The sequence below is a fragment of the Triturus cristatus genome, chromosome 11 (assembly GCF_964204655.1).
Source record: "Triturus cristatus chromosome 11, aTriCri1.1, whole genome shotgun sequence".
NCBI classification, from domain to species: Eukaryota; Metazoa; Chordata; class Amphibia; order Caudata; family Salamandridae; genus Triturus; species Triturus cristatus.
In genome coordinates this window covers 1,062,694,813-1,062,718,347 of record NC_140594.1, presented here as the reverse complement: position 1 = coordinate 1,062,718,347, position 23,535 = coordinate 1,062,694,813, and the positions used below count along the sequence as shown (strand labels likewise).

The 23,535-nt window shown below is 44.5% G+C and overlaps 1 protein-coding gene across 2 annotated transcripts in view; it reads left to right on the top strand.

Annotated features, from left to right (window-relative positions):
- The window catches only part of CCDC150 (coiled-coil domain containing 150), a 343,163-nt gene that overhangs the window by 76,788 nt on the left and 242,840 nt on the right, over positions 1-23,535 (top strand). For both annotated transcript variants that reach the window (XM_085635385.1, XM_085635384.1), the window contains exons 7-9: positions 1,694-1,823; positions 7,263-7,306; positions 22,913-23,005. In XM_085635385.1, the coding sequence (XP_085491511.1) occupies positions 1,694-1,823; positions 7,263-7,306; positions 22,913-23,005 (267 nt within the window). The remainder of the gene's footprint in view (positions 1-1,693; positions 1,824-7,262; positions 7,307-22,912; positions 23,006-23,535) is intronic.

Sequence of the window (23,535 nt, the reverse complement as noted above, 5' to 3'; positions counted from 1 at the left end):
AAAAAACATTATTCCCAGGACCACGAGCAGCAAACTGACCCCCCCTCCCCCCCCCCCCCGCCACCTGAGGATTGGTCTTGGCACCACCATGACTTACCTGAGGTTTTTGTTTGGTGGCTCTCTTTGTTAAGCACAATCTTATCGGTTGGGCCAGGCCAAGGACTGCGACATCTACGCCCAGTGGGCCGTACAGAATGCACACCCTTGTAAGTGGCATTGCCTCCAATGGTCAATGATGCCGGCAGGACAGTAATGCATTTATCGCTCTTTCATCCTTGTTGATTTCTAATTCTCTAGCCCTACACACCTCCTTGAGGACGACTTGGACTGCTCGATTTATCTGTCCAGTGGGTTGGCAGGTGCTAAAGGGGTATACTTGGTGCTCTCTTTTGTACTCAATAGTAAGGTTAAGCCCCAGGACACCAGTGATTAAAAACCGCTGATTGTTTCTGTGTGATCCCAGAAACCCCTGTCTGCCTGGACACATGAACAAGTTCCATATCAGGTATTTAGGTATTTCTCAAGTGAGTGAGATTGCAGACAGTACTTAAGTAAGCTGAAGTTGTCAAACAAACGGATGGATACTGAATTAGTCAGTGTGCAGTCTCTGGTCATGACTTCCCTCCCCATTTCTCTTATCGCCATTCCCTAATTTCCATTTTTTCCCCTTCCTCTTCACTTTTGTTTTGCCGACCTTCCCCTATTTTACTCTATTCACTCCTTATCCTATCGATGTCCAAGTTTAGAGCTCCTCTCAACACAACATACCCTTTACAAACCCTCCTCCCTGTGCCTTTCTGTTGTGCTGACAGCCATCTTTTCCTTTTTTCCTCTCTCTCTTCCCCCACTGTTCCCTGTGTGCCCCTCTCTTCCTGTCCTGATTCCACCTGTGTTTTCATTGTTTCCTCCTCTCCCTAACTTCATACTCCCTACCGTCTCCTAACCCTGTCCCAAATTGTCCACCCTCTTGCCCTTGCTTACCCTACATTTATGTCCCCCATCCTGCCCCACACACTGCCGTTCTCAGCATCTCCCTGCTCCTGCTCATTTCCCTGCTTCTTTACTGACTTTTAGGCAACCATTTAAGACCTGGCTTTTCCGATCCCAACTAGAGTAGGCCAGCCTGTACCCTACCAGGTCCGTACCCCCTTTTTTGGAGGTTCCGGCTGCTTAGTGCAGAGACACTTTGGTATTAGCGTGCTTTATAATTTTTTTACTTACTTACTTACTTTCCTCTCTTTTTACCCTTTTCACTCCTCATGCTACTGGACTTCACATACCCCCTTCTTTTCCCTCATTGACTATTTCCTTTTCTTACCTTGAGGCCTCCTCTCTCACCACACTATTCCTTTCCCACACTATCCACTCCTGACCTGCTTTCCAACTTTCACTGCATCATTCTTGGCTGTGGCAGGTTTTACCCACTCATCACTACTTTGCAAAATCTCTAGACCTCAACAAGTAGCAGGTACGAGTAATGTATGGCACCCCATCGAGTAAGTCCATAATTGAAGTATTATCTTCTGTCACAACCCCCCCTCATTAATGTATATCACTTCATCAGTTCCCGTCTGCTTTATGATTATTGTATTGTCCTACACCCCTCATTATTATACAGACTACCACTGTTCCCCATCTGGTTTGCACTTTATAACACACAACCGAGTTGTGTCCCTGAATTCCATCTTTGCAGGTCCAGGTGCTGCGGCAGGATAATAGGACTTTGCGCAGTGACGCCCAGGACTTGCAGGACAAACAGCAGCAGCAGGAGCTGAGGATCCAGCAGCTGGAGCAGGAGAGCACGCATCTCAAGTCTGAACTGGGTATGGAGAGGGGGCAGAGTCGGGTCAACCTGAAGACCTGCGTAGTCGCCCCAGGGCCGGACTGGGAATACAAACCAGCTCTGGCGATTCAGATGGGCTGGCCCGGGGGAGGGTGACATAAGGGGGGTAATAAGGGGCGTGGTGCTAGTGAGAAGCACTGCTGCGAAGCCGGCCCCCACCAATCAAAAAACTGCCCCCACCCTTCCGGCCTACTGGGAAAATGCCCTCATCCCACTACGGCCAGTCCGGCCCTGGTCGCCCCAGAGCATGTGCAACACCTTCAACCACTTCTGATTTTTGCATTCCATTCTTTAACTTATAGTTTTACTTTACATTTTAAAAGTATGGTCTCCGTATGGGACGATATTCAACAATTTATGTCACAAGCTACACAAGGGGCCCCTATGGTGCGCAATGAAGATCGGCCCAAGTACAGGAGATGCCTGGTCGTTCATTACTCCTGGGCCTAAAGGGGAGAGTAGATGTAATGAAAACAGCAATGGTATTGAAATAAATTAACACAAAACAAGGGGAAAAGAGGGGCTTCCATTGACAAGGGTGGGGTTTCAATGCAACCAATAATTGTAGTACTGATTGTTGAATGTATTGAGTATCTGAAAATTAAAAAAGTATGGCCTCAGATCCGAAAGAATGCCAGGTTCTATTGACTAAAACACAAGGCCACTTGGAAGCCAAGGCCCTATTTAAGAGGGACATGGTTTGTCCCACCTTTTCTGGGTCAGCTGGGAGTACAGATGTTGTGATGCCTGGCAGCTCGGTTATGACACGAAGAGCAGGGTTAGGGCGCCTGTCACTGGCTCTGCCATTCTTGCAAGGCATGGACTAACAAAGTAGGTTACACTTCAAGTGAAGAAAGGTCCTTCTTCAAGGGGTTTCAGCAAGTGAAATGGGAGATGGTGGAAGGATCCGTACAGGTGTTCCACAGTATAGGGCGCAACTGCACCATTTCTTGCCTATAAAATGAATAATGGGCCCAAGATAGTCATAGAGAATGCAGTGCCCTCTGTGGTGAATGTTGGACCTGAGTTTCCTTAAATTGCTTAAGATCCAAGATCTGCATCATCCAATTCATGGCCTGGGGTCTCATTCTGAGATGTCGCCATCACCAAACACAGCACTGACACAGGGAACATGATCTGATTTCTCCTGGGTAATGCAGATCTTCAAATGAATGCAGAGCCTGGGATTTGCAAAGGGATGGCAGTACCTGGAATCTGCTTAGCTAATAGAGGTTTTAGGATCTTCATGCGGAGAGGAGGTTCTGGGATTTCTAGCAAGGATGCAGAGGCCCTATGACCTTAGAAATGCATGACCCTTGTCAATACCCTAACATATCTAATTTTATTGGATATAAGTCATGGGAAACGGAGAAATACCAATAACCTACATTTAGTCAATAGCTTTAACGAAAATGCTTGACACACTAATCTCAGTCCTGTTAATTTATTTACATATCCAAATAATCATTACAGAAGGCAAACATTAGTTAACCAATCAAGGGAATTGGCATAAGCCAAGAATAATAAATGCAAATTTCAATGGGCTATTAAGAAACTAAACAAGCATATACAGATGCAACAATGACAATAATAATAGTAAATAGCCCAAAATACAGTAATAGCCACAAATATGTAACCATCTTCTAACACCAAACAAAATGTCTCTAAAGTCTGGCTGTTTCCCAAAATGCTCATCAATAATAATATTTTAGACAAAGAATGCACACTTTTTTCATAGCATGACATTACGTAAATGTGCAGCACGGAAATGTTACTTGCACAACACCAATCACAATATTTTAAACTAACACGTGCTCTTATTGGCTAACCGTGCACATAACCTGTTGCAGAAGAAAATATGAATGTAAAACATGAAAGAAAAACAGTGAACTGCTTTTGCACATAAATAACATCGAGGCACAGTTGAGTGGCCTTGCAATATTGTAACAGAAGAACATCATATCTAGTGAAATATTAATTAGTTACATGCAAGTAAATACCATGGTTTGCAGCTGAATTAAAATGATTTTCTGAATCTGAAAACATGAACAAGCAGGGCGGGCTCGTGCATACAAAAACAAGCACGATTTAAATGCTAACCGATGGATTTAGGCCCAGATCTCTGTACTGGGGTGAATGTATGATATTGCTCTGCATTCTGTTCATCAATTGTTCTTTTTGCAATTGTCACCAAGAGTGGAACGGGTATGCCCAGACATGGGTCCCGTGCTCTCCATGCCACTGGAATCAAGCTATCCTGGCTGATGAGGGCTGAAAGCCCGTAACCGGTCCTAGGATGCTTGTTTCCAGTCCAGGGAGGACCTGGCAGTTCGGGCTGGACTGTTCCCATGAGGCACAGGGTCAAGACTGATTTGCATATGGCTGGGTCCAAACTGGAATGGCATGGTGAGCAAAAAAACGATGGATTTAGGCCCAGATCTCTGTACTGGGGTGAATGTATGACATTGTTCTGCATTCTGTCAATCAATTGTTCTTTTTGCAGGCCAGTGTGGCCTAGTTGTGTCAACTAATGGAAACCTAAAGTAGGCACAGTGTTTTTAATATGAAAAATATGCTCCCACGGTGTCCAAAGACAATCCTGTGTTCTAAATAAATACATATAATAATGGACTTGAGATTACCTCGGAGAATATATTGTCTTCAATAGAGAACATTGAACCTAGGATCTCCTGATAAAATACAAATATAGTATCTAAGACCTTGAATCTCCATTGAGATCACTGGGCTAGGGATCACCTTGTGTTATAGAGGACCTGGGATCTCCATATTTAATGTAGATGCTCCAAATCCGGTGTTAAGAGAATCTTGACTTTACTAAAGATATACAATCCAGAGTCCTCCATAGAAATCATCAGACCTTGAATCTCCATAGAGGACACAGTGGATGGGACCACCTTGTTAAGCAGAGCCTTGGATTCTCTTAGGAGATCATCGTAGAGTGCATTGGACCTTGAATCTCTGTAGATAACACTGGGTGTAGGACCTTCATAGAGCATTCAGAGCCCTCCAGAAAGACCACATGGCCTTCTTGCTCATTCCTGGCATCCCCACAAACCTAGGCATGACTCTGACATTGGAAACTGGCTTGAATCACCATTGGGATCAAACAACCTACTATAATGTGGCCAACACCACCATTTGGTGAATCCTTTAAAATTGGAGAAATTCTCCCTGGAGAAGGACATTATTCTCTGTTGCTAGGGAATACTTTACCTGGGATCTCTTTGGGAATACACCCTGGTTCTAATCTCATCAGCTTCTGCGTAGATCTTATTGAATCAATATTTTCATGTTCCTTTCCCTTTATCTTTAAAATAGACCAGAAAATGTAAATTGAATTGACATTGTTGATGAAAGTGTGTTGTTAACTCTTTTTTTTTCTTGATTTCTTAGGACCTGATTACATTTTGGGTAGGGAAAAATTCCTTTGTAGAATTTTGCTTAACTGGAATACTCCTAGCCTAGTGTTCCTGCACCCAGATTTACAAGCTGTATAAAAATGCTGATAAAATGTTAGGAAGTGCCAAACCTCTATCCTAGCCCCACTCATTAACTTTTTACAGCAAGGGCTCTCATATGCCAGGGCAATTTTTCCACTTCCATCTCTTACCCTCCCATCTTTCTTCCCTCCATCCCTGCACACACTTACCTACAAGCTCACATATAAGTGTGAGTTTTAATCCCCATTGTACAGGGAATATAGTGTGGAATTCAACCTGATAAAACCAGGACTGCGCAGTTATTCCCCATTCCATGTAAATGTACTCGTAATTGCACACTACCGGCATGGTTGTTACCACAGGTTTACTTTAATTTTGTATGTGGAGTTCACACGCCACCCTTTTATCCAGGGCTTTGGCATCAGACATTGACATCCCATTTAGCCATAAAGACTTCTCTGCAACACCAACACCATCCGCTCTGCTATCCACATTTGCGGCCCCGTTATGCACCTGGCTTCCATGTGTCTAAGCAGGGGGGGCTACCATAATCTGTCCAGAATATACAGAATGATGTTTTTTGATTGATCTGTGCTAATTTACACCACAGTCCATTTGACACAATATTGCTAGTATTACTGGCACAAAAATACCTGTCTGCCACACAATTTTACAAGCATAGCACACTATTCATCAATGTGTATTGGGCTGATAACACTGACCAAACAAAAAAGGTGCAATTCTGGGCAATTTGTTTAAATGTGCTCTTTTTTGTATAAAGGCAAAGCAGCATGGGATGGTGTTCGCACCATGCAAATTGCTGGGTGTAAATTTGAGTGGAAGTTTCACTCGAGTGTCTCGACCTTTGTCCGAAATTGAGGCTTAACATCAGCGCCTCAATGACCGTGAAGCACATTAGGCTTCACAATAACGACAGAGAGGAGTAGATTTGCAAACCATGAAGGTTTATTAGCAGATCAGCAAATTTACAAACTCAAAACATTCAGATTAGTCATAAATCAATAATCACCTCATAAAGCGTAGTTCAATATAATCCAAAGCAAGTCAAAATAGCAAATACAAAGGCAAGTTATTTAAAGATAGTCATATGCAAATCAAGTAAGATTTCCCCTGAAGGGAAATTCCCTAATGCTAAACCGAGGATTGCAGTGCGGTTGGGAAAGTTAAGCAGCAAGTGACGGCAAGTGAAACCTCTAAAAGGCAGAACCAAATGAAGCTCCAGTTAGGTTAATGAGAGAGGATTTGCTCATGTGTCTAGCCCTTTGAGCAGCGGCAAAGGCAAGTAACAGGTCTCAAGGGCATTGATAGGGGCATCCCCTTTCAAGCAAGCGGTGAAGCATACCTGAAACTAACAAGCTCAGTAATGCACAATTAAACATACAATTTCTACAGTGAAGTACAATTCCCCATGGAAGTGGGGACCAATAAAAATCCTACATTTCCCGATAAGGTGGCTTTACTCTCCTTCCCTGGCATCACACAAAGCAGCCGCGGCCCGTGTAGGTAAGAGCGGAGGGGTGGTAGGGCCGGGCGGGGATTTTGACAGACGACCACGAGGGAAAATTAAATAAATAATTAATTTTCCCTCGTTGTCGTCTGTCTAAATATATCATGAGCAAGGTATTTGGAGATACCAAAACGCGTAGATCGTCTCGCCTATAGCCATGCAAATGAGGATGCAAAGAAAATAAAACAAATTGCAAAAACTACGGGAGTGCGACCCGTTTGTCCCTCTGACCAGAAGGATTGTGTTGAAAAAAATAATATATATATATATATATATATATATATATATATATATATATATATATATATATATATATATATATATTAGGCAAAATGAAAAATAGTGACAGAGCGCAATTCGATTTGTGGTGCTGGCAGGTCAAATATGTGATATCACACCTGTGTTTACCCCCTCTTGTCTGATATTTTAGATGCCAAGGACAGCATAATTGCCCAACTCCGAGCAGAAGCCAAGGTAAGCCAGATTATTTTCAGATGTTACCATAAATGCCACCTTTAACTACAAGGCGTCGAGTGCACTTTTGAATAAAAATGGATGGTTTTGCAGAGCCTAGGTACAGATGAGGCCTTTTCTCCTTTGGGGTGTTGAGAGGGTCAAGCTATTAGCACATGGACAAAAATCGCCTAACTTGGAATCCCAAATGAAATTAGCCCTGTAGTTCTATCAAGGCATTTATGTGCAGTTTGTAGGTATAATTACCAGGGCAATTACAAACACTGTTGGGTATCAGCTTTTTTGTAAAAAAAAAAAAGCTGTCCCTTTATTTACACGTATTTTCTTTTTTTTATTTCAACGTGTTTTATTTATTTTTATCCAAGATCACATTAGCAATTCTGTTACAGGGTTAGCATAGGTTGTACCAATCGCATTTTATTCATTAGTGGCCTGAGACATTATGACACGTTTGTTTAGCTAACTCCACATGACGTTATTTAGTGAAAAAGAGAGAAAGGCAGACAGAAAAAGACAGGAAAACAAGGGGTGAAAGAAGAGTTAGGGGACAGGCAATGAGAGTTACATTTCTTATTAAATACATCACACGTATTTTCTAACAGAGGATCTCTCCCTCGAGTTACATACCGTATATGGGCTCTTGCTTGCTTGTCAAAAGTAATTAGGAGCCCTAGGGGGAAAAGAAATGCGGGCCCCTCTAGACGTCTCTTCCGTTTTTGGCAGTTGTCAAAAGGAAGTGCTAGTAAGGAGAAAGGATGCAATCTGGTGCCATCCAGTGGTGTGGCCACTCAATCTGCCTCATTGTTAATAAAGACAGCAGGCTTATTTATGATGAAAACCCTTTAAGTACATTTTACTGAATGACCAAAAGACCTGAAAAATGCGGGACATGGGGCATAGGCCCAGTGCTTAATTTGAGCCGGTGGTTTCCGGTGCTCAGCTGCGGCACTTACTTCTCAACACCGGTGTGTGTGACAGCTGCCACAAGGTGGTGGTGCTGCTGTCTGGCTATTTTGGAGATGACCACAACAACAGGTAATTATTAATTAAATAAACATTAAAATGAATATGTTATGTTATGTTATTTTTGATTTCTATAGCGCACGGCTACTCCATTGGAGTGTCCCGGCGCTTTTTATTGGCAGCTTGTAAGCATAAAAACATAACACAGTGAGATAAAAGAAAAACACAAAACTAAGGAGGGAACATGCTAAGGGGCAAAGAGCCAAGTTTTAAGGCCCTTCCCAAAGTATGTTATGTTATTTTTGATTTCTATAGCACACGGCTACTCCATTGGAGTGTCCCGGCGCTTTTTATTGGCAAATTACCTGCCGCCCAAGCCATTCTTATAACTTTGGGGGCCTGAAATAGTCTGAATTGTCGCACTTATAGAGGTGTGATGGCTAGTACTTGTGTTGCTACTATCATTGGCAGCGGCAATATGTGGTGCAATCTGCATTGGCCTTAACGATGAGTGCCCTAGCATTTTTTTTTCTTCACAAATTAAGCACTGGACATACTATCTCTCTGTCTTATGGCTCACGTTTCTGGCACTAGCTAAGACATTCCCTTATTTACAAAGATATGTACAGTACTGTACCTGGTCTGAGTCACGACTTCCGGCTGTGTGTGGAGGAGGAGCCTGTGCTAGCCGTGGAACGGAACGGTTTGCGGAAGCTGCTGCAGCCGCTGTAATCGCCGCCGACCCGACCCGCCTCTGTGCCGCTCTGTGCCGCTGGTCCCACAAGGCCGCCTGGTGCCCTGAGAAGTCCGAAACGGGCTGAGGCGGGTTGAGGCGTGGGGGAGCCCTGAACTCCGTGGCGGGCTGTGGATTGCGGACTTGCAGCGGCCAGCGGCGGGGAACGAGGACTCCGTGGAAAATCAGCGACTTCCTGGCGACCTCTTGGCGCTTTGCCTGCCCCCGCTCTGCGATCACTACTAGCAAAACGCAAACGCCACCGGCAATCTCCACTGCTGCCATTTGCTCTGCTGCTGTACTGCTGTACTGGGAGGTGAGGCGACGTGGATCGCTGACTGACGCCGGGCCCGGAGGCAATTGGCTGCTGAGGGCTGATTGCGTGCGTGCATGCGGTGAGCGCTGCCCCCCTTGCCCCCCCCCCCTGCCCACCCCAGCTTGCTGATCTCCTGCGCTGTTCCTAGCGTTGCTCCTGGCGCTACTCGCTACCTTCCGCACTCTTACCCCGCTGCCCCCCCCGCTCTTGTCGCACGGAGGTTGGGGGAGAGCGGGTGGGGCGGGAATCGGAGGAGACTCAGTGCTGTGGAGCCGTAGGTAGGGGGGGGCAGGGTAGGCGGACGGGCGCGCTGGTGCTGGTGACTGCAGCGGCTGTGTTGTTCCCAGGGGGGGCGACTCCTGGGTCATTGTCCACGTGGATCCAGCCGCCCTTCAACTTTTTGACTGGCGAACCCAGTACTTGAGACACTTCCCTTGACCCAGCTTTCCGAGTCTCTGCCAAAGAGGGAGAGCAGACGGCAGAGCAACAAGCCCCAGGTTGCAGGATCCTCTGCCACCTGGCAACTGGGACTTTGGACTTGGGACACCAGGCAACTGGGACTGCACGAGGGAACTAAAATCAAACCAAACTAAATTAAGGAAAAGCGGAAAAATTCTAAAAAACAGGGACTTGCAACGTAACGCATTTTTGCACCGAACGCAACAATGAGATCAGGGAATACAAGACAGCAGGCAACGTCGAACCTCAATAGGAGAACGCGCAGGACAAAGAAGACCCCTGCCATGGAGAATTTAGAGAGCGCAGAAGCTCCCTCAACAGAGGAAAGGGAAACTCTCTTGATCTCCCCATTCTTCAGCAGTCCGCAGGCACCGCCGACAGCTAACACAAACAGTTCAACCGCCAGGATCACCAAACTCAAAAATCACCAGCCACAAATATACACCAAATTTTCATTTCTAAAAGACGCAGGATCAGTCTTATGCCTAGACACCAACAAAGGGAAGAATCTCCCATCGCCCCTTCAACCCATCAAAACACTATACTCCGATGAGCAACAGCAGCAGTTAGATAAAAGCTACGCGGGGTCTCTGTCCAGTAGGGAAGTGCCAGGTGCTACAAGACTGTGCGAAACTAGCTCAGAAGATGAGAGGCACGAGATGTTTGAAGGGAAGATGAAACAAGGGGACAAGGCACATGAGGAAGCAAAAAACATCAAACTGAACCAACTAGTGCTGACCCCGACGCCAAAACCAAACACCCAGGTAAATACCAAAAAAATCAAAGTAAGTGAAACAGCTGGCCAAAGTTGGACCCACAGCCTTACAAGGGCTATGAAAGAAGGAGAGAACAAACTACAATATCCACACACTCCTTAGCGGCAACAAAGAAGAAACCCTGACTGACTGGACATCACATAATCAGAGAGAAAAGGGATCAACGCACTATGAGTGCGAGGTACAAGATTCAGGTGGCATGGCCAATAGTACTGTTGATACTCACAATAAAAATTATTACCGAAAAGGACGACTCAGCTACCCCTGAATCACAACCGCAACAAGAGGAGAAAGCAATGGAAAGGCAAAACGCAGATCTACACACGGCAAAATACATTTTCCTCCCACCTCCTCCAGGGCCTGGATCCAAGTTTGCAACGACGGGAAATAAAAACCCCGTGCATAGGCCAATTCAACTGGCGGTGGGAGAAATTCAGACCATTCCAAAGGCATTATCGGAAGGATTCTCTCAACCCACACAGGATTGCCCGCAAGGCAGTGATTACCAACTGACTACAAGACGAATCGACTATACAAAACAATACACAACAGCAACCCTCCTTAATAACTCAGGAAGAAGAACCTGAATGCTCTTATCTGACACCGGAGGAATGGAAGGAATTAGTTGCCTCATACTCTCTCGGCCCCCAAATTGGACTCCAACGAAGAAATTGCTCGCCAAGGAACAACACAAAACATTTAAAAGAACAGGAAAAAGAACAGGAAAAACAGGAGAAACAAGACATCTGGACTACTCTGCTACATACGATGCAAATGTCAGTCAACGCCATGCAATATCACTCAGATAAGATGGATGTTCAATTGTCAGTTCTGAACTCCCTCTCTATTTTTGTGGCGAATATAGATGACAAACTGGCAGATCTTAACAGTTTGATTAGAAGAGCACAGGCAGAGACACGAATAACAATTGTCAGCTGCACCTGTGCAACACTTATAGATAAGCTGGCTACCCTTCCGAAGGCAATGGACAATCTCTTATCTGATATAAAAGACACCGTATCACAGAAGGCAACTCCGAAAGGGCCAGCCATAATAACAAGTACAGCAGAGCATCAACTACTACGACTGACAACTGGGGACGTGAGGCAGGCCACCACAGACCAGAAACCAGACCCTAGCCCCTGCGAAGAGGCCTCCGTCCCAACAAGCACAGAGTAAAACAACCAAACAAGGTCTGGAACTCGGACACCCTCGCCAGGGCCAACAAAGCACAACAAAACGAACCCATCATCTAGCTCGCTCACCCGCAAGCAGCGAAGGAAGCTGAAGAGAAAGAGGCGAAACCAGAAACTTACTGAGTCTATTGAAATAAACCCCCCTGACAGGGCTATGGCACGAGACTCGGAGAAAAACTTCAGTACAGATCCCCTAGACACTTCAGCCCAGGTGAGCGAGGCGACAGAACGCCACCAGGAACTTCCAGAACACTTGGAAGAGGGGACAGGAGCGCAGGGAAGTAACGCCCCTAGAATACCCATCAATGGGGGAGAAACCCAAAAGATCCACCCCCCTGGGAAAAGAGGTCAAGCTATAGAGGGTACAACCGACGGTACGGTTCCACCCACTCCAAGAGAACTTCCTGAACTAGTGGATACATTTAAAATCATCCAAGAACCATCTATAGATCAAACTGCGCAACTGAATCCTACAATAATTATGTTCCACCCTGAATACAAGTCCAGGGGACGAATAGACCCACTCAATAGAGGAGACATACTACGTCTAATACACTCGATCAATAGCCTGAAGACCCTGAGATCCGAGGACCTAGAGTCAATAGAATTTGTCCTCGGAGCACCCGGGGGTGGAAGCAACTAAAACAGATTGGGCCTCATCCACGGTAGCAGATAAAATCTTAAAAGAACATGCTAAATTTAACACCTGGGGCATCAAGCTTCGGCCTTACTCCAAACCAAGATACCCGGAACCACTAACTAACATCCTGCTAAACCAAACAGACCCGGGGGGACTCAACTGAGCGATAAATCTTACTCAGTGCTACGCGGAGCCCGCAGCGAAAGCCCAGAGCGTAATGTAATAAGAGACCAGCGTCACCCCATACCCAATGCAATAAAAACCACACCCCCACAAGAGTGGACCTGGTTATCGAGGACCATAAACACAAATCAAAACCTGTGAAATTCGAAGCTCTGTGTACCCAATGTTGAAGTAAATAACAATACCCTTAAAATCTGCTCGTGGAACATCAATGGGGTTGGAGAGAAGATCTTCAATCGGGAACTGCAACTTTATCTAGAAGGCTTCGATTTAATTTTGCTCCAGGAAACCTGGTGTGAAATTCCGCCAGCTCTGAACGGATTCAATTTGTTCTCCTCACCTGCAATAAAAAGTGCCAAATTTGGACACAGCAAGGGAGGGCTTGCAACATACAGCTCCATAAAGAGGATCTACGCCCTGGAGCCAATATCGCATAACTTAACTCTTCCAAATGCTATGCAAGCACTCAGATTAACTCTACAAGGGGAGGAAATAAATGAGTCGGTAATTCTTATAAACCTTTACCTACATCCGCGTGGCAGAACTAAAGGGACCTTGCAGCTGAAGGAGAAGCTAGAAATCATTTTAACGGAACAGCAGACCAATAGGCTGATTATTTCCGGGGACTTCAACGCAAACATGTTTAGGAGAACACCTGAAGAAACTGACATGGGGGACGACCCCTTTGCATGGTCCGCAATAATAAAAGATAACAACGCAGGCGGGAGTCACACAAAAACACCTAAAACATCGAAAACCCCACAGAAGCTTCTAGCAATCCTCGAGCAGCTGGGCTTTAGATCACTTACCAGTAGATTTCCAGGAGACCAACCACAGACTGCAACATTTCACAATACAACAGCAAGCACTACAATAGATTTCACATTTGTTACTCGCTGCATGTTTTCAAAAATAATTGACTATCATATTGGAACCTCTGACTACAGCGACCATCTACCACAGGAAATCACAATATGCTCAACTTTCACACCACATACCTTGCCAGAAAACGTCCACAACTTAGAACTCACAGCTATGGAAAAGAGAATAAAATGCAAAATAGACGACCCTGAAGTGTTTCTCATCCCCGCAAAACTATTGATGGAAGAGGTACAACTTGCAGACTCTGACAGTCTAAGAAGCTGGCAGATGTTTACAAGGAAACTCGGAAACAAATATGGTGTAAAAAAGGATTCACACAAAAAGAGAAGCCCAGGCCTCGTCCAACCAAAACGCCCATTCCTTCATATTGAAAACGACGTGCAACTTAAAAACCTCAGAACATCGATAAACCGCACACTACGGAGACTAAAGAAAGATCAACAGGACCGCACGGCCCTAGAGGAACTGAGGGCTCTGAAAGCCAAACGAAGGAAACTATTATGGTGCCTAAAAAAAGATGCTGAAGGGGCCTTCTGTGCAAAACTCCGGTATGATATTAAAAATAACAATAGCGCTCAATTCTGGTTAAAGGTCAACACACTTGACAGTTCTCCAAACCCAGGCATTAACTCACATGTTACCGAAGAGGCTTGGACAACCTTCCTACATACTCACTTCAATAAAGACCTGGAAACCCTACCTTATACCAACGCTCCCTCACCCGGAAGCGAACCCTTAACATCTCAACTATCCATTAATTTAACTTCAGAACAACCTTTCAAAATTACGTGCAAATACATCTGCAAAAGAATTTCAAAAGGCAGGCGCGAGGGAGCCCCTGGTCCAAACGGGATCCCGCCCATATTATATAAACAAGACCCAGAATATTGGGCATCCATATTAAAACCAACCTTTGAATCAATCCTACGAACTTCTACGATACCACCTTCATGGAGGGGCTCGATCATCTCCCCCATCTATAAAAATGGCAACCGGGATAACCCAAAAAATTATAGGCTGGTAGCATTGCTTGACAACGAAGCAAAATACTACGCAGGACTGCTCCTACAAGAACTAACAACTTGGGTGGCGGAAACATCTGCAATCCTGTTAAACCAAACAGGCTTTTGTAAGAATATGGGCACTACTACGAACATCATGACCCTTTCATTAGTGATAGATGCCGCACTCGCCAAAAAACAGCCCCTATACCTATGCTTTATTGACTATAGCGCTGCATTTGACCACATAAATAGAATTTACTGTGGAAAAAACTGGAAAAAATGAACATTTCATCACTACTCCTAAATCAGTTAATCCTTTTGCATAGCAACACCTGGGTCCAAGTCAAACTGGGCAAAGGAGACCATCTATCAAAAAAGATCCCAACAACCATCGGATTAAAGCAAGGCTGCGTACTCGCCCCATTACTTTTCAATCTCTTTATGGCAGAGCTTTCAACCATCCTAAATGGAAACAATTCGCATGCACCAAAAATAGGCGGGCTCCAGCTATCTAATTTACTCTACGCAGATGACTTGGTACTAATAAGTCAGACACCGGTGGGCCTACAGCGCCTGCTCGACTTAACATCTCAGTACTCTGAGGGGAACAAACTCGGAATCAACAGAGAAAAAACAAAAACACTGTGTGAATTGGCGCAAAAAAAAGAAACAACCACAATGGTTCCTGGCGTCACGGAAACTGGAGGCAGTTCAAAGCTACAAGTACCTGGGAATCATGATCGATAACAAAGGGAAGTACACAGTGCAAATTGAGTCCATAAAATAAAGGGGACTAATGATCGCTGTGGCGCTAAGAAATCTTAAGAACAACATCTCTGGCCCAAACCTCCTTCCCTTAATTAGAGTGATCCAGGCAAAACTTCTACCGTCGATAACTTACGGAAGCGAAGCCATGAGAGGGAGAGACGCAGGTATACTGGACCACACAATAACAAAAGCAATTCAAATGATCTTTGGGCTTCCAAGGTATACAACCCCCGCATAATTGAGGCTGGAGTTCGGGTTTCAAAGGCAAGAGCTTGCCCGTAGAGGGGCATTCATCAAAAGCTGGTTTAAAATCAAAAGGGGCCCGCCTGACTCACTAAACACGTATCTATGGGAAGAACTGAAGAATAAGGGGACATGCCCAGCCCGAAATTATCTGGATAAATCACTCTGCCAACTGGGATTGCAGGAACTCTGGGAGCTACCAACAACGACTACCAGCTTTAAAAAAATTGAAAATAAAGTGATAAAAAAAGAGTCTCTTATACAGGATAAAGCTGCCTTGTCAGACCGCTCCCATGGCTGGTTTATCCAACAGACCTACAACACGGCTTCACCTCAAGCATACCTCCTCACTAGCTTCTCAAGAGCGACTAAAGAGAAATTCCTGAAACTCCGCTTAGGCATAGTACCATCTGCATATCATATGCCACCTTGGCTACGCCCCCCGCTGTCTGCAGTCTGCAATTTGACGCCTCTGCGGAGAAGGGGAGGAGGACATAGTGCACCTGCTGACTATCTGCAAGGCCCTAAAATCGGCCCGACGAGCTCTGCTAAGACCCATCTTGAACATGAAAGCCATTCGAACCTGCAGACAAGCAGTAAAAGCATCCCTCTCTGGTGAGGATGTCCAACTAAGCTGTCGGTTGGTAAAATACATATCTGTTGTAGAAATAACCATGAAAAAGGCTGGCCCCCTGGTCACAGATTGAATCACAGCTGAACTGTTTGCGGCTCCTTGAGCCAACCCATAGAGGCTAACGCATGTATTGTTGGCCTAAATAGGAAACATAGTAATATCAGGACTAGCAGACCCCGCGCTCTAAAGGACTGTACAGCTTTCGTAGAACTGTTACTTTAGCAAACGTTAAAGATTACCACATTTTGCATCCAAAATTGCAATTATTAGGTCCGCACCCTGTACTTTCTCTTTTTTCACACCCTTAGCCTGACCAATAACGTTCTTTGTATTTCAATGTTACTTTTGGGCCTTCCTTTTACTGAGATTTTCTCATTTTAACGTGTTTTTTTTTATCAATGATTAATTTTAAGTGTATGGAAATATGTAATGTACGATTGTAAAGGTTTTAATTAACTGCACAATAATCTGAATCTTATTTACAAAGACCTTACAGACATTCTGTCACAGCTTGTCCCTACTGTAAACAAAATACTATAAGATAAAGAGGCTTGAAAGCGAGGGAATAATAGTCCTGCAAATAGGGATAAAAAAATCTGAATCTATTGGATGAGGGTGAACAGCACATTTCAGAGTCCTCTTCTCAATCAGAAGAAATTTGACAAGCAGTAGGTCTGGCATTGGTTGCCAGCCTTTTGGCTTTGTCAAAGCTTGTTTTGTCATCGGTTTTGTAAAACCTTATTTGTGAGGAGCCACCAGGCCCTCTCCGTGTAGTGGGATCGTGCTTAGTTGCTAAGGCAATGTAACGCTTAATTAAACTATGCTCTGATTTGCTGAAAATGTAGTACTTTTTAACCATATCATGAGGATTAACAGTTTTAGTGATTTTAATAAGCAAAAATAGTGTATATAAACCCCTGATTTTAGGGGTGATCCCCAACTTCCCTGAGACCTTTCCGGTGCGGCTATGAATGCTGTCCATTTCTATTTTGATTTTGCTACCCACCTTGGGACTTGGAAAGTTTCTGATTTTGAACTATTCTGTAACATTCTACTTGCTGAGAGCGTTCATGGCAACAGCTCCATGCATTTGCATTTCTGTACTGCATCTTTTGAATTTTTGTAATAAAACCCTTACATATATTATGCTCATCTAGAATTCATTTTTTGAGTTGGCCCCTACTTAATTAACTGTATTTTGATGTTTTGGGAAGTGTCTTACATTGGGGACACATTGCCCCATGAAATTGACACCGCTTCCAATTCATCAATGAATGGGCATTCTGTTGAGGTGATATTTTGGGTGTAAAATGTAGGTGTTCCCAGCACCAAGAGAGGGCAAGCGAAAAATGTGAATGGCTCAAACACTCACCAATGGATAAAGAGGGCAGCCTGGAAATCACTTTAAATAAGAATATTATGTGTATAATTGTAGTAAAATCAAAAGGTTTTGCCAGACCTAAAAACAAAATCAAAAAGTTTTGTCTCGAAAAAGAGGGAGAGCAGTGCTTGCACAGTGGTCTCAAAATGGCTCCTGTTGCCTGGAGCTCCTAAATTACTAGATAAAGAAAACTTGGAAATTAATATTGTTCATCTTAAAAGTGTAAACCTTTGGTCGGAATTGCAGCTAAATGCTCCCTGCCCTGCTATTGCATGTTGAGAATTTGTATTAAATCTTTACACTTTAAACCAAGCCTATGTCGTCCGAGTTTGCTGTCGACATCTTGAATAGCGCAGATGTCGAGCATCACTATGATATTCAGATCCGTGTTGACGTCTGCTACGGCAACAGTGTCCAGTTGAATGCTCCAGTGTTGAGGTCTCTTCTGATCTTGACTATGAGCGTGGACCACATTTCTATTTCCACTCACATCTCCTCAAAATTCAAACCCTGGTCTTATGACTGAAAAGAAACTTCCCTTTTCTTAAAAACAGAAACACAAAAAGGTTATTCAACTTAAGAATAATAAGAAACAAACTGTTATGCTCTTATAATCCCATCCCTTTGGGATCACAAATTTCACATACATTGATGTTTGTGGTGATTGGCCATTGGTATTTTCGTACAGTTGTTTTTTGGGTGAAAAGTATTATAGTTGGATAGTAATTTGGATCTAATCTCTGGGCCATAACCCGTTGTATTATTCCAGATAACTGGAAACGCGAAAGAGTTACAGATTTGTTCTGTCCATTGGAAGAAGCAGTGCCTGAGTTTGTTATGCAGAGTGGCCTTTGTCGGTGAACTGTTATATGGCGGAAAATATCACAGATAACGTGGATCATACCACAGCAGTCATGGTTTCTAGTTGCTTTTGAAGAAGACTACTTGTTGGTCAAACAGAAAGGCAAAGTCTCATGTCTAAATATATATTTTTTTTCTAAAGCAATGAGTGTCATTTTCCTGTGGCAAAGACTAACTAAGTGTCCCATCCATCATATTTTTGTTTTTCTAACATTGTTTAAAGGCCCTTAAGGGGATTGCTTCTCCATTAAGTCACCCTCCTGAAAAATAGAAATAAATTGAATGTCTCCCCAACTCTTGGTAAAAAGCTGGACCTCCCACTTTTAAGAATGGATGTTCATTACATTGGGCAAATGGATACTGGTGATTCTCAAAACAGGCCAAACCCTTCTGATATTTGAGAAGCTCTCCTCCTTTACATCCTCTCCAACATCAGGTGTTGAGGGTGCATCTAAATTGTCCACTACAAGCGGTCACACCTTAATTCAAGTTAATACAAATAGGGTAATATTATTGGGTCATCATGCAGAAATCAGTTAGCCCATGCAAAAAGGAAAATCTCAAAATCAAAAATTGACGGTAGTCCGGATTGGTGGCGAATGAGTTGCAGCATCACACTTTAAGGTTTAGATGTCTGTCCTGTCGTCATTTATTGAAAGAAAGAGAATTTATTTACTCTGTAGCTCTCCAAGAGGCTTGCGTCCATGTCTCTAATACATATCAACCAAAGTATTTGAGGTTTGTCTTGGGCAGAAAAAATAACCAATTCCAGGTATTTCCTTTTGTGCTGAGACTCACTCCAAGACTTTTTTAACATTCCTTTAGTGTAGTTGCAGTAGACTAAGTAGAGTCTGAGAAGTTGTAGCAAACTATACGGCTCTGTTCCCTAACCCTGGCCACCATTGTCTGTGTAGCCATGTAACCCATTGACCATTTTGTTGGACATCTCCGCGTAGAGCCGGGCATTCTATGAGTATACCTCCATAACTTCTCCTTTACCTGTCTGAGCAGGTGTGTTGGACACTGTTGAGCAGAACGACGGCACTCGCACCACTGTAGGAGATTTCGGTGTCTAGCTCGCTCCAAGCCTCAATTCAGTTCTAATTCCCTGCCATAAGCCGTGATACGCATCATCTTTCTGTGCACTGCTTGTGCCCTTCTGCACACATTGTGTGACTGTTAGACCTGGCATTCTTGGCGTGGTTTTCCCTGACTTTTTGCCTCTACCTCCTGTGTTTTTGATGCTATGCTGGATTTCATTTTTGCTGGCTTAGATGCTTTGGGCACTTTACTACTGCTGATCGATGTCAAAGTGCAAGTGCTCCCTGTGTAAATTGTTATTGTCATTGGTTCTCTATGATTGGCATATTTGTTTTACCAGTAAGGTCCTTAGTAAAGTGCACTGTGTGCCCCAGGGCTGGTAATCCAAGTGCTACTAGTGGGCTTGCAGCACTGATTGTGCCACCCACAGGAGTAGCCCTAAAGAGAGGTCTCAGGCCTGCCACTGCAGTGCCTGCGTGCAGTTTGTTAACTGCCATGTCGCCCTGGTAAGTGCACCCACTTGCCAGGCCCTACCCTTCCCTTTCTCTGCACATAGGAGACCCCCATAGCAGGCCCAAGGTACCCCTTTGGGCAGGGTGCAGTGTATGTGAAAGATAGGACATGTACTGATGTGTGTAACATGTCCTGATAGTGAATTACTGCCAATTTCGTTTTTCACTATTGAAAGGCCATCTTGCCCATAGGAAAGAATGGGGAATGCTGTGTAACATTTTACCAGCACATCTTCCCATAGGAATAAGATGGAGAAATGGAGTCTGGTATCCCTGAGCTCAGAATTTAATAACACATCTTTTAGGGCCTTATGTAGGTGGGCTTGCATTTACCACTTCATAAATACCGAATCATACCAATTCGGTATTTATGAAGTGGTAAATGCTATGTAGGTAATGAGTCGGTAATTTTTACCGATTCGTTAAAATTTGGTAATTACCGAATCGGTATTTACCGATTCGGTAATGAGGCATACCTTCCCATTGATGGGAAGGTATGCCTCATTACCGAATCGGTAAATACCGATTCGGTAATGGGGGGAACACATGCAAGGGTGGCAGGGTGTCACAATGACACCCTGTTGCACCCCTGAAACGGCCATGTGTGCACATGTGGCAAACATACATGCCCTAAGGGCATGTATGTCTGCCACATTGCACACTTCTAAGCGCTATCACATGCGTTTACACATCCATACATTATTTACCACCAACTATTAGTTGGTGGTAAATACCGACTCAAAACATCACCCACACACTCCCCCTACATCTCATTTCTGTATTCGGAATTTACCGAATCGGTAAAATTACCGATTCGGTAAAATTACCGATTCGGTAAATTCCGAAGACAGAAATTGTCCCCCTACATACGAAAAGCCTAAATACCGGTCGGTAACGGTATAATTACCGAAAATCGGCCGTTACCGACCGGTATTTGGCTACCTACATGAGGCCCTTAGTGAGGATGGTTTTTAAATTCTGTGTTTGAAAATAGCACTTTTAGAAAGTGGCTATTTTCTTGTTCAACCTTTCTGTGTGCCTCTGCCTGGTTGTGGATTGACTGTCTGGCTTTGGGAATCACAGGGGCTGGGGTGGCTCCAGGAGTCTGGGTGAGTCAGCCTGGGCTGAATGGACCAATCTGTATTTGGAGTGGTGGGAGGAGTAGTACCTGTCCCTGACTAGGGCTGTGCCTGCCTTCCACAAAAGACTGGCTCCACCTCCTGCGGTGCGTCTGAAGACCCTGGCCCACATTCACAAAGGAAGAAGTTGTGCGCTGGCAGAATGCACCCAGAACTGGTTTGGACTGGGTCCAGGACCTCTAACACATAGAGAACAAAGACTTTTGGGGTATAAAAATGAGAGCTGAAGCCCCTGTAATTTAGATCATCCTGGAAGTAAGAAGAACCTTTGCCAAGGAGAAGAGTGCGTGAAACTTGGAAGAAGGACTGCCCTTGCTGTGTGTTCTGGGGCTGACTTGCAGTTGCTATTCTGCCAAGGGAAGGAGAAGGACTTTTGCTGTGTGCTGTCCACTTCTGAAAAGGAAAATCTCCAAGGGCCTGAGGAGAGCTGGCCTCCTGTTATGGGAACTCCGGCGTATCAAAGTTCCCAAGATCGCCTCTGAGAAGCTGTAAGCGTGTGTCTGCATACAGCTGGTGTCTTCATGTGCAGCCTACAGTGATACTTGGACGCCGTGCTTATTGCCAACACCAACGCTCTGTGCGTGTGTCTGCACTCAGCCCTGCTCGGACCATGGCCTTCGTGAAACCAGCGCGATCACCAAAGTACTACTCGGGGGTGTGTCACCGGCCCGAGTCAACCCAGATCGATATCAAAAGGAAGGGAGCAGCACCGCTGTGTGCGTGTGATAGCACGCCGTCCTGCCTGCATTGAGCCCATCGCAGAGCCTACCGTGTTTAGTTGGAAGCTACATGCCCGAGTTCCCTGACGCCGAAAGGAAAAGCCATGCTGCCTAGCAACCAGTACGCTCCAGCCCTGTACCATTCCGGCCGACGGAGCCGCCCAGCAGGACGTCGTCAAAGAGGACGCGAGAAAAGCCACACCCCAGGTAACGTTCAGAGTGAAATTTGAACGACTGCGAGTGGCGGTGCCTGGGGCGGTATGTGGGTCTGCGGGGGGCTGTTCCCGCTAGTGGAGCTCCTCTCCTAGTGAGATCGGCGGCACCGAGGGCCCCATCTCCACCATTATTTCTTTACGAGTAAACATCCGGGTCCAGGTTGTCATAGCCCTTCACGACAAAGTCAGTTGAAGAATTAGCAGGGTGCTTTTCTTTGTTTTAAGAACAAGAAGGGCACCGTGCTTCGGTGTCAAGTGACCTGGGCAAATAACCATACGCTCACCAAGGAAAATACAGTCCCTGCACGTGTCTTATTTTAGTTTTGAGACTGTTTTTGATCCCATGTCATTGGCCTAAAGGAATACTGTAACTACAAGATCGTTTTTGATAATACCTGCAGAATACAGAATCTACAAGTTTGTTGTTGAAAAGAACATTCCAAACAACTATTCAGAGAAGAGCATTAATTGTGTATGTTGGAGTTTTGTCGTTTTTGGTCTTGCATAATTTGTCATGTTTCACTGTGTTACTGTGAGTGTTGGTACAAATACTTTACACATTGCCTTGGGGATAAGCCTGTCTGCTCGTGCCAAGCTACCAAAGGGGTGAGCAGGGTTTATCTACAGTGTGTTTCCCCCTTACCCCGACTAGAAGCAAGGGTCCCTATTTGGTCAAAGGTACCTACCTCTGCTAACTAGAGACCCCCATTTCTAACAGTGACTAACATCTGAACAGGGAGGTTCTGACACCTTTCTTTGTTTTGCTTCTATTACCGAAAGACCAAACAATGTGTGTGACATACGTTAAACGCTGTTCATGGAGACAAAGTAAAGGTGGCACAGCAACTTGTGTGTGTGTTTTTGTAGTCCGAGGAACATGAGTGTGTCAGTCTACAAGGTATCTCTTCATTTAGATATTTCCCTGTGGTTTGTTTCCACAGGATGCTGAGTCCAGACTTAAAACTGAACTAGCAGAGAAAATGCAGCTTTCTAGGGATTTCATGACCATGAAGGAGAAGTCTGAGCATGTGCAGGTAAAGACCATGAGGCACTCCTCTGCTTCTCCACCAGTCCTCTTTGTTTTCCTGAACTTCATTTGTAATAAGTAGCCTATTAAAAAAAAAAATGTTAATTCAAGAAAATATTAAACCCCTCCATGGATTGTTAATGACAGAGGTGTGCAGGGAAAGTGTGATGTGGGAAAATATAGGAGTGCGACAAACCCTTAAAGGGAACTGTAGCCTGTCAAGGATAATGGTAGTGTAGAATAAAATCATTAACTGTGTATAAGAAGAAATGAAAACTTGTACAGGGCATTGAAACCCAAGCTGGAGAATGCTTTGAGGGGAGTAAAGAAGGTTGTAACCAGAATTGTTGAGAAGACCAGGGCGGCTGGGGTTGGAAGCGTGTCAAAATCATTCTAAGACCTTAAAAGTACCTAGAAATTAAAGGAGAAACAAAACATTTAATTAGTTAACCTCTTCTGTACCTTTATGATGTTTTACTACTTGATGAATTTCAATGTAAATGTGCCTTCTTGACTTTGCAGTACATCATGAATATT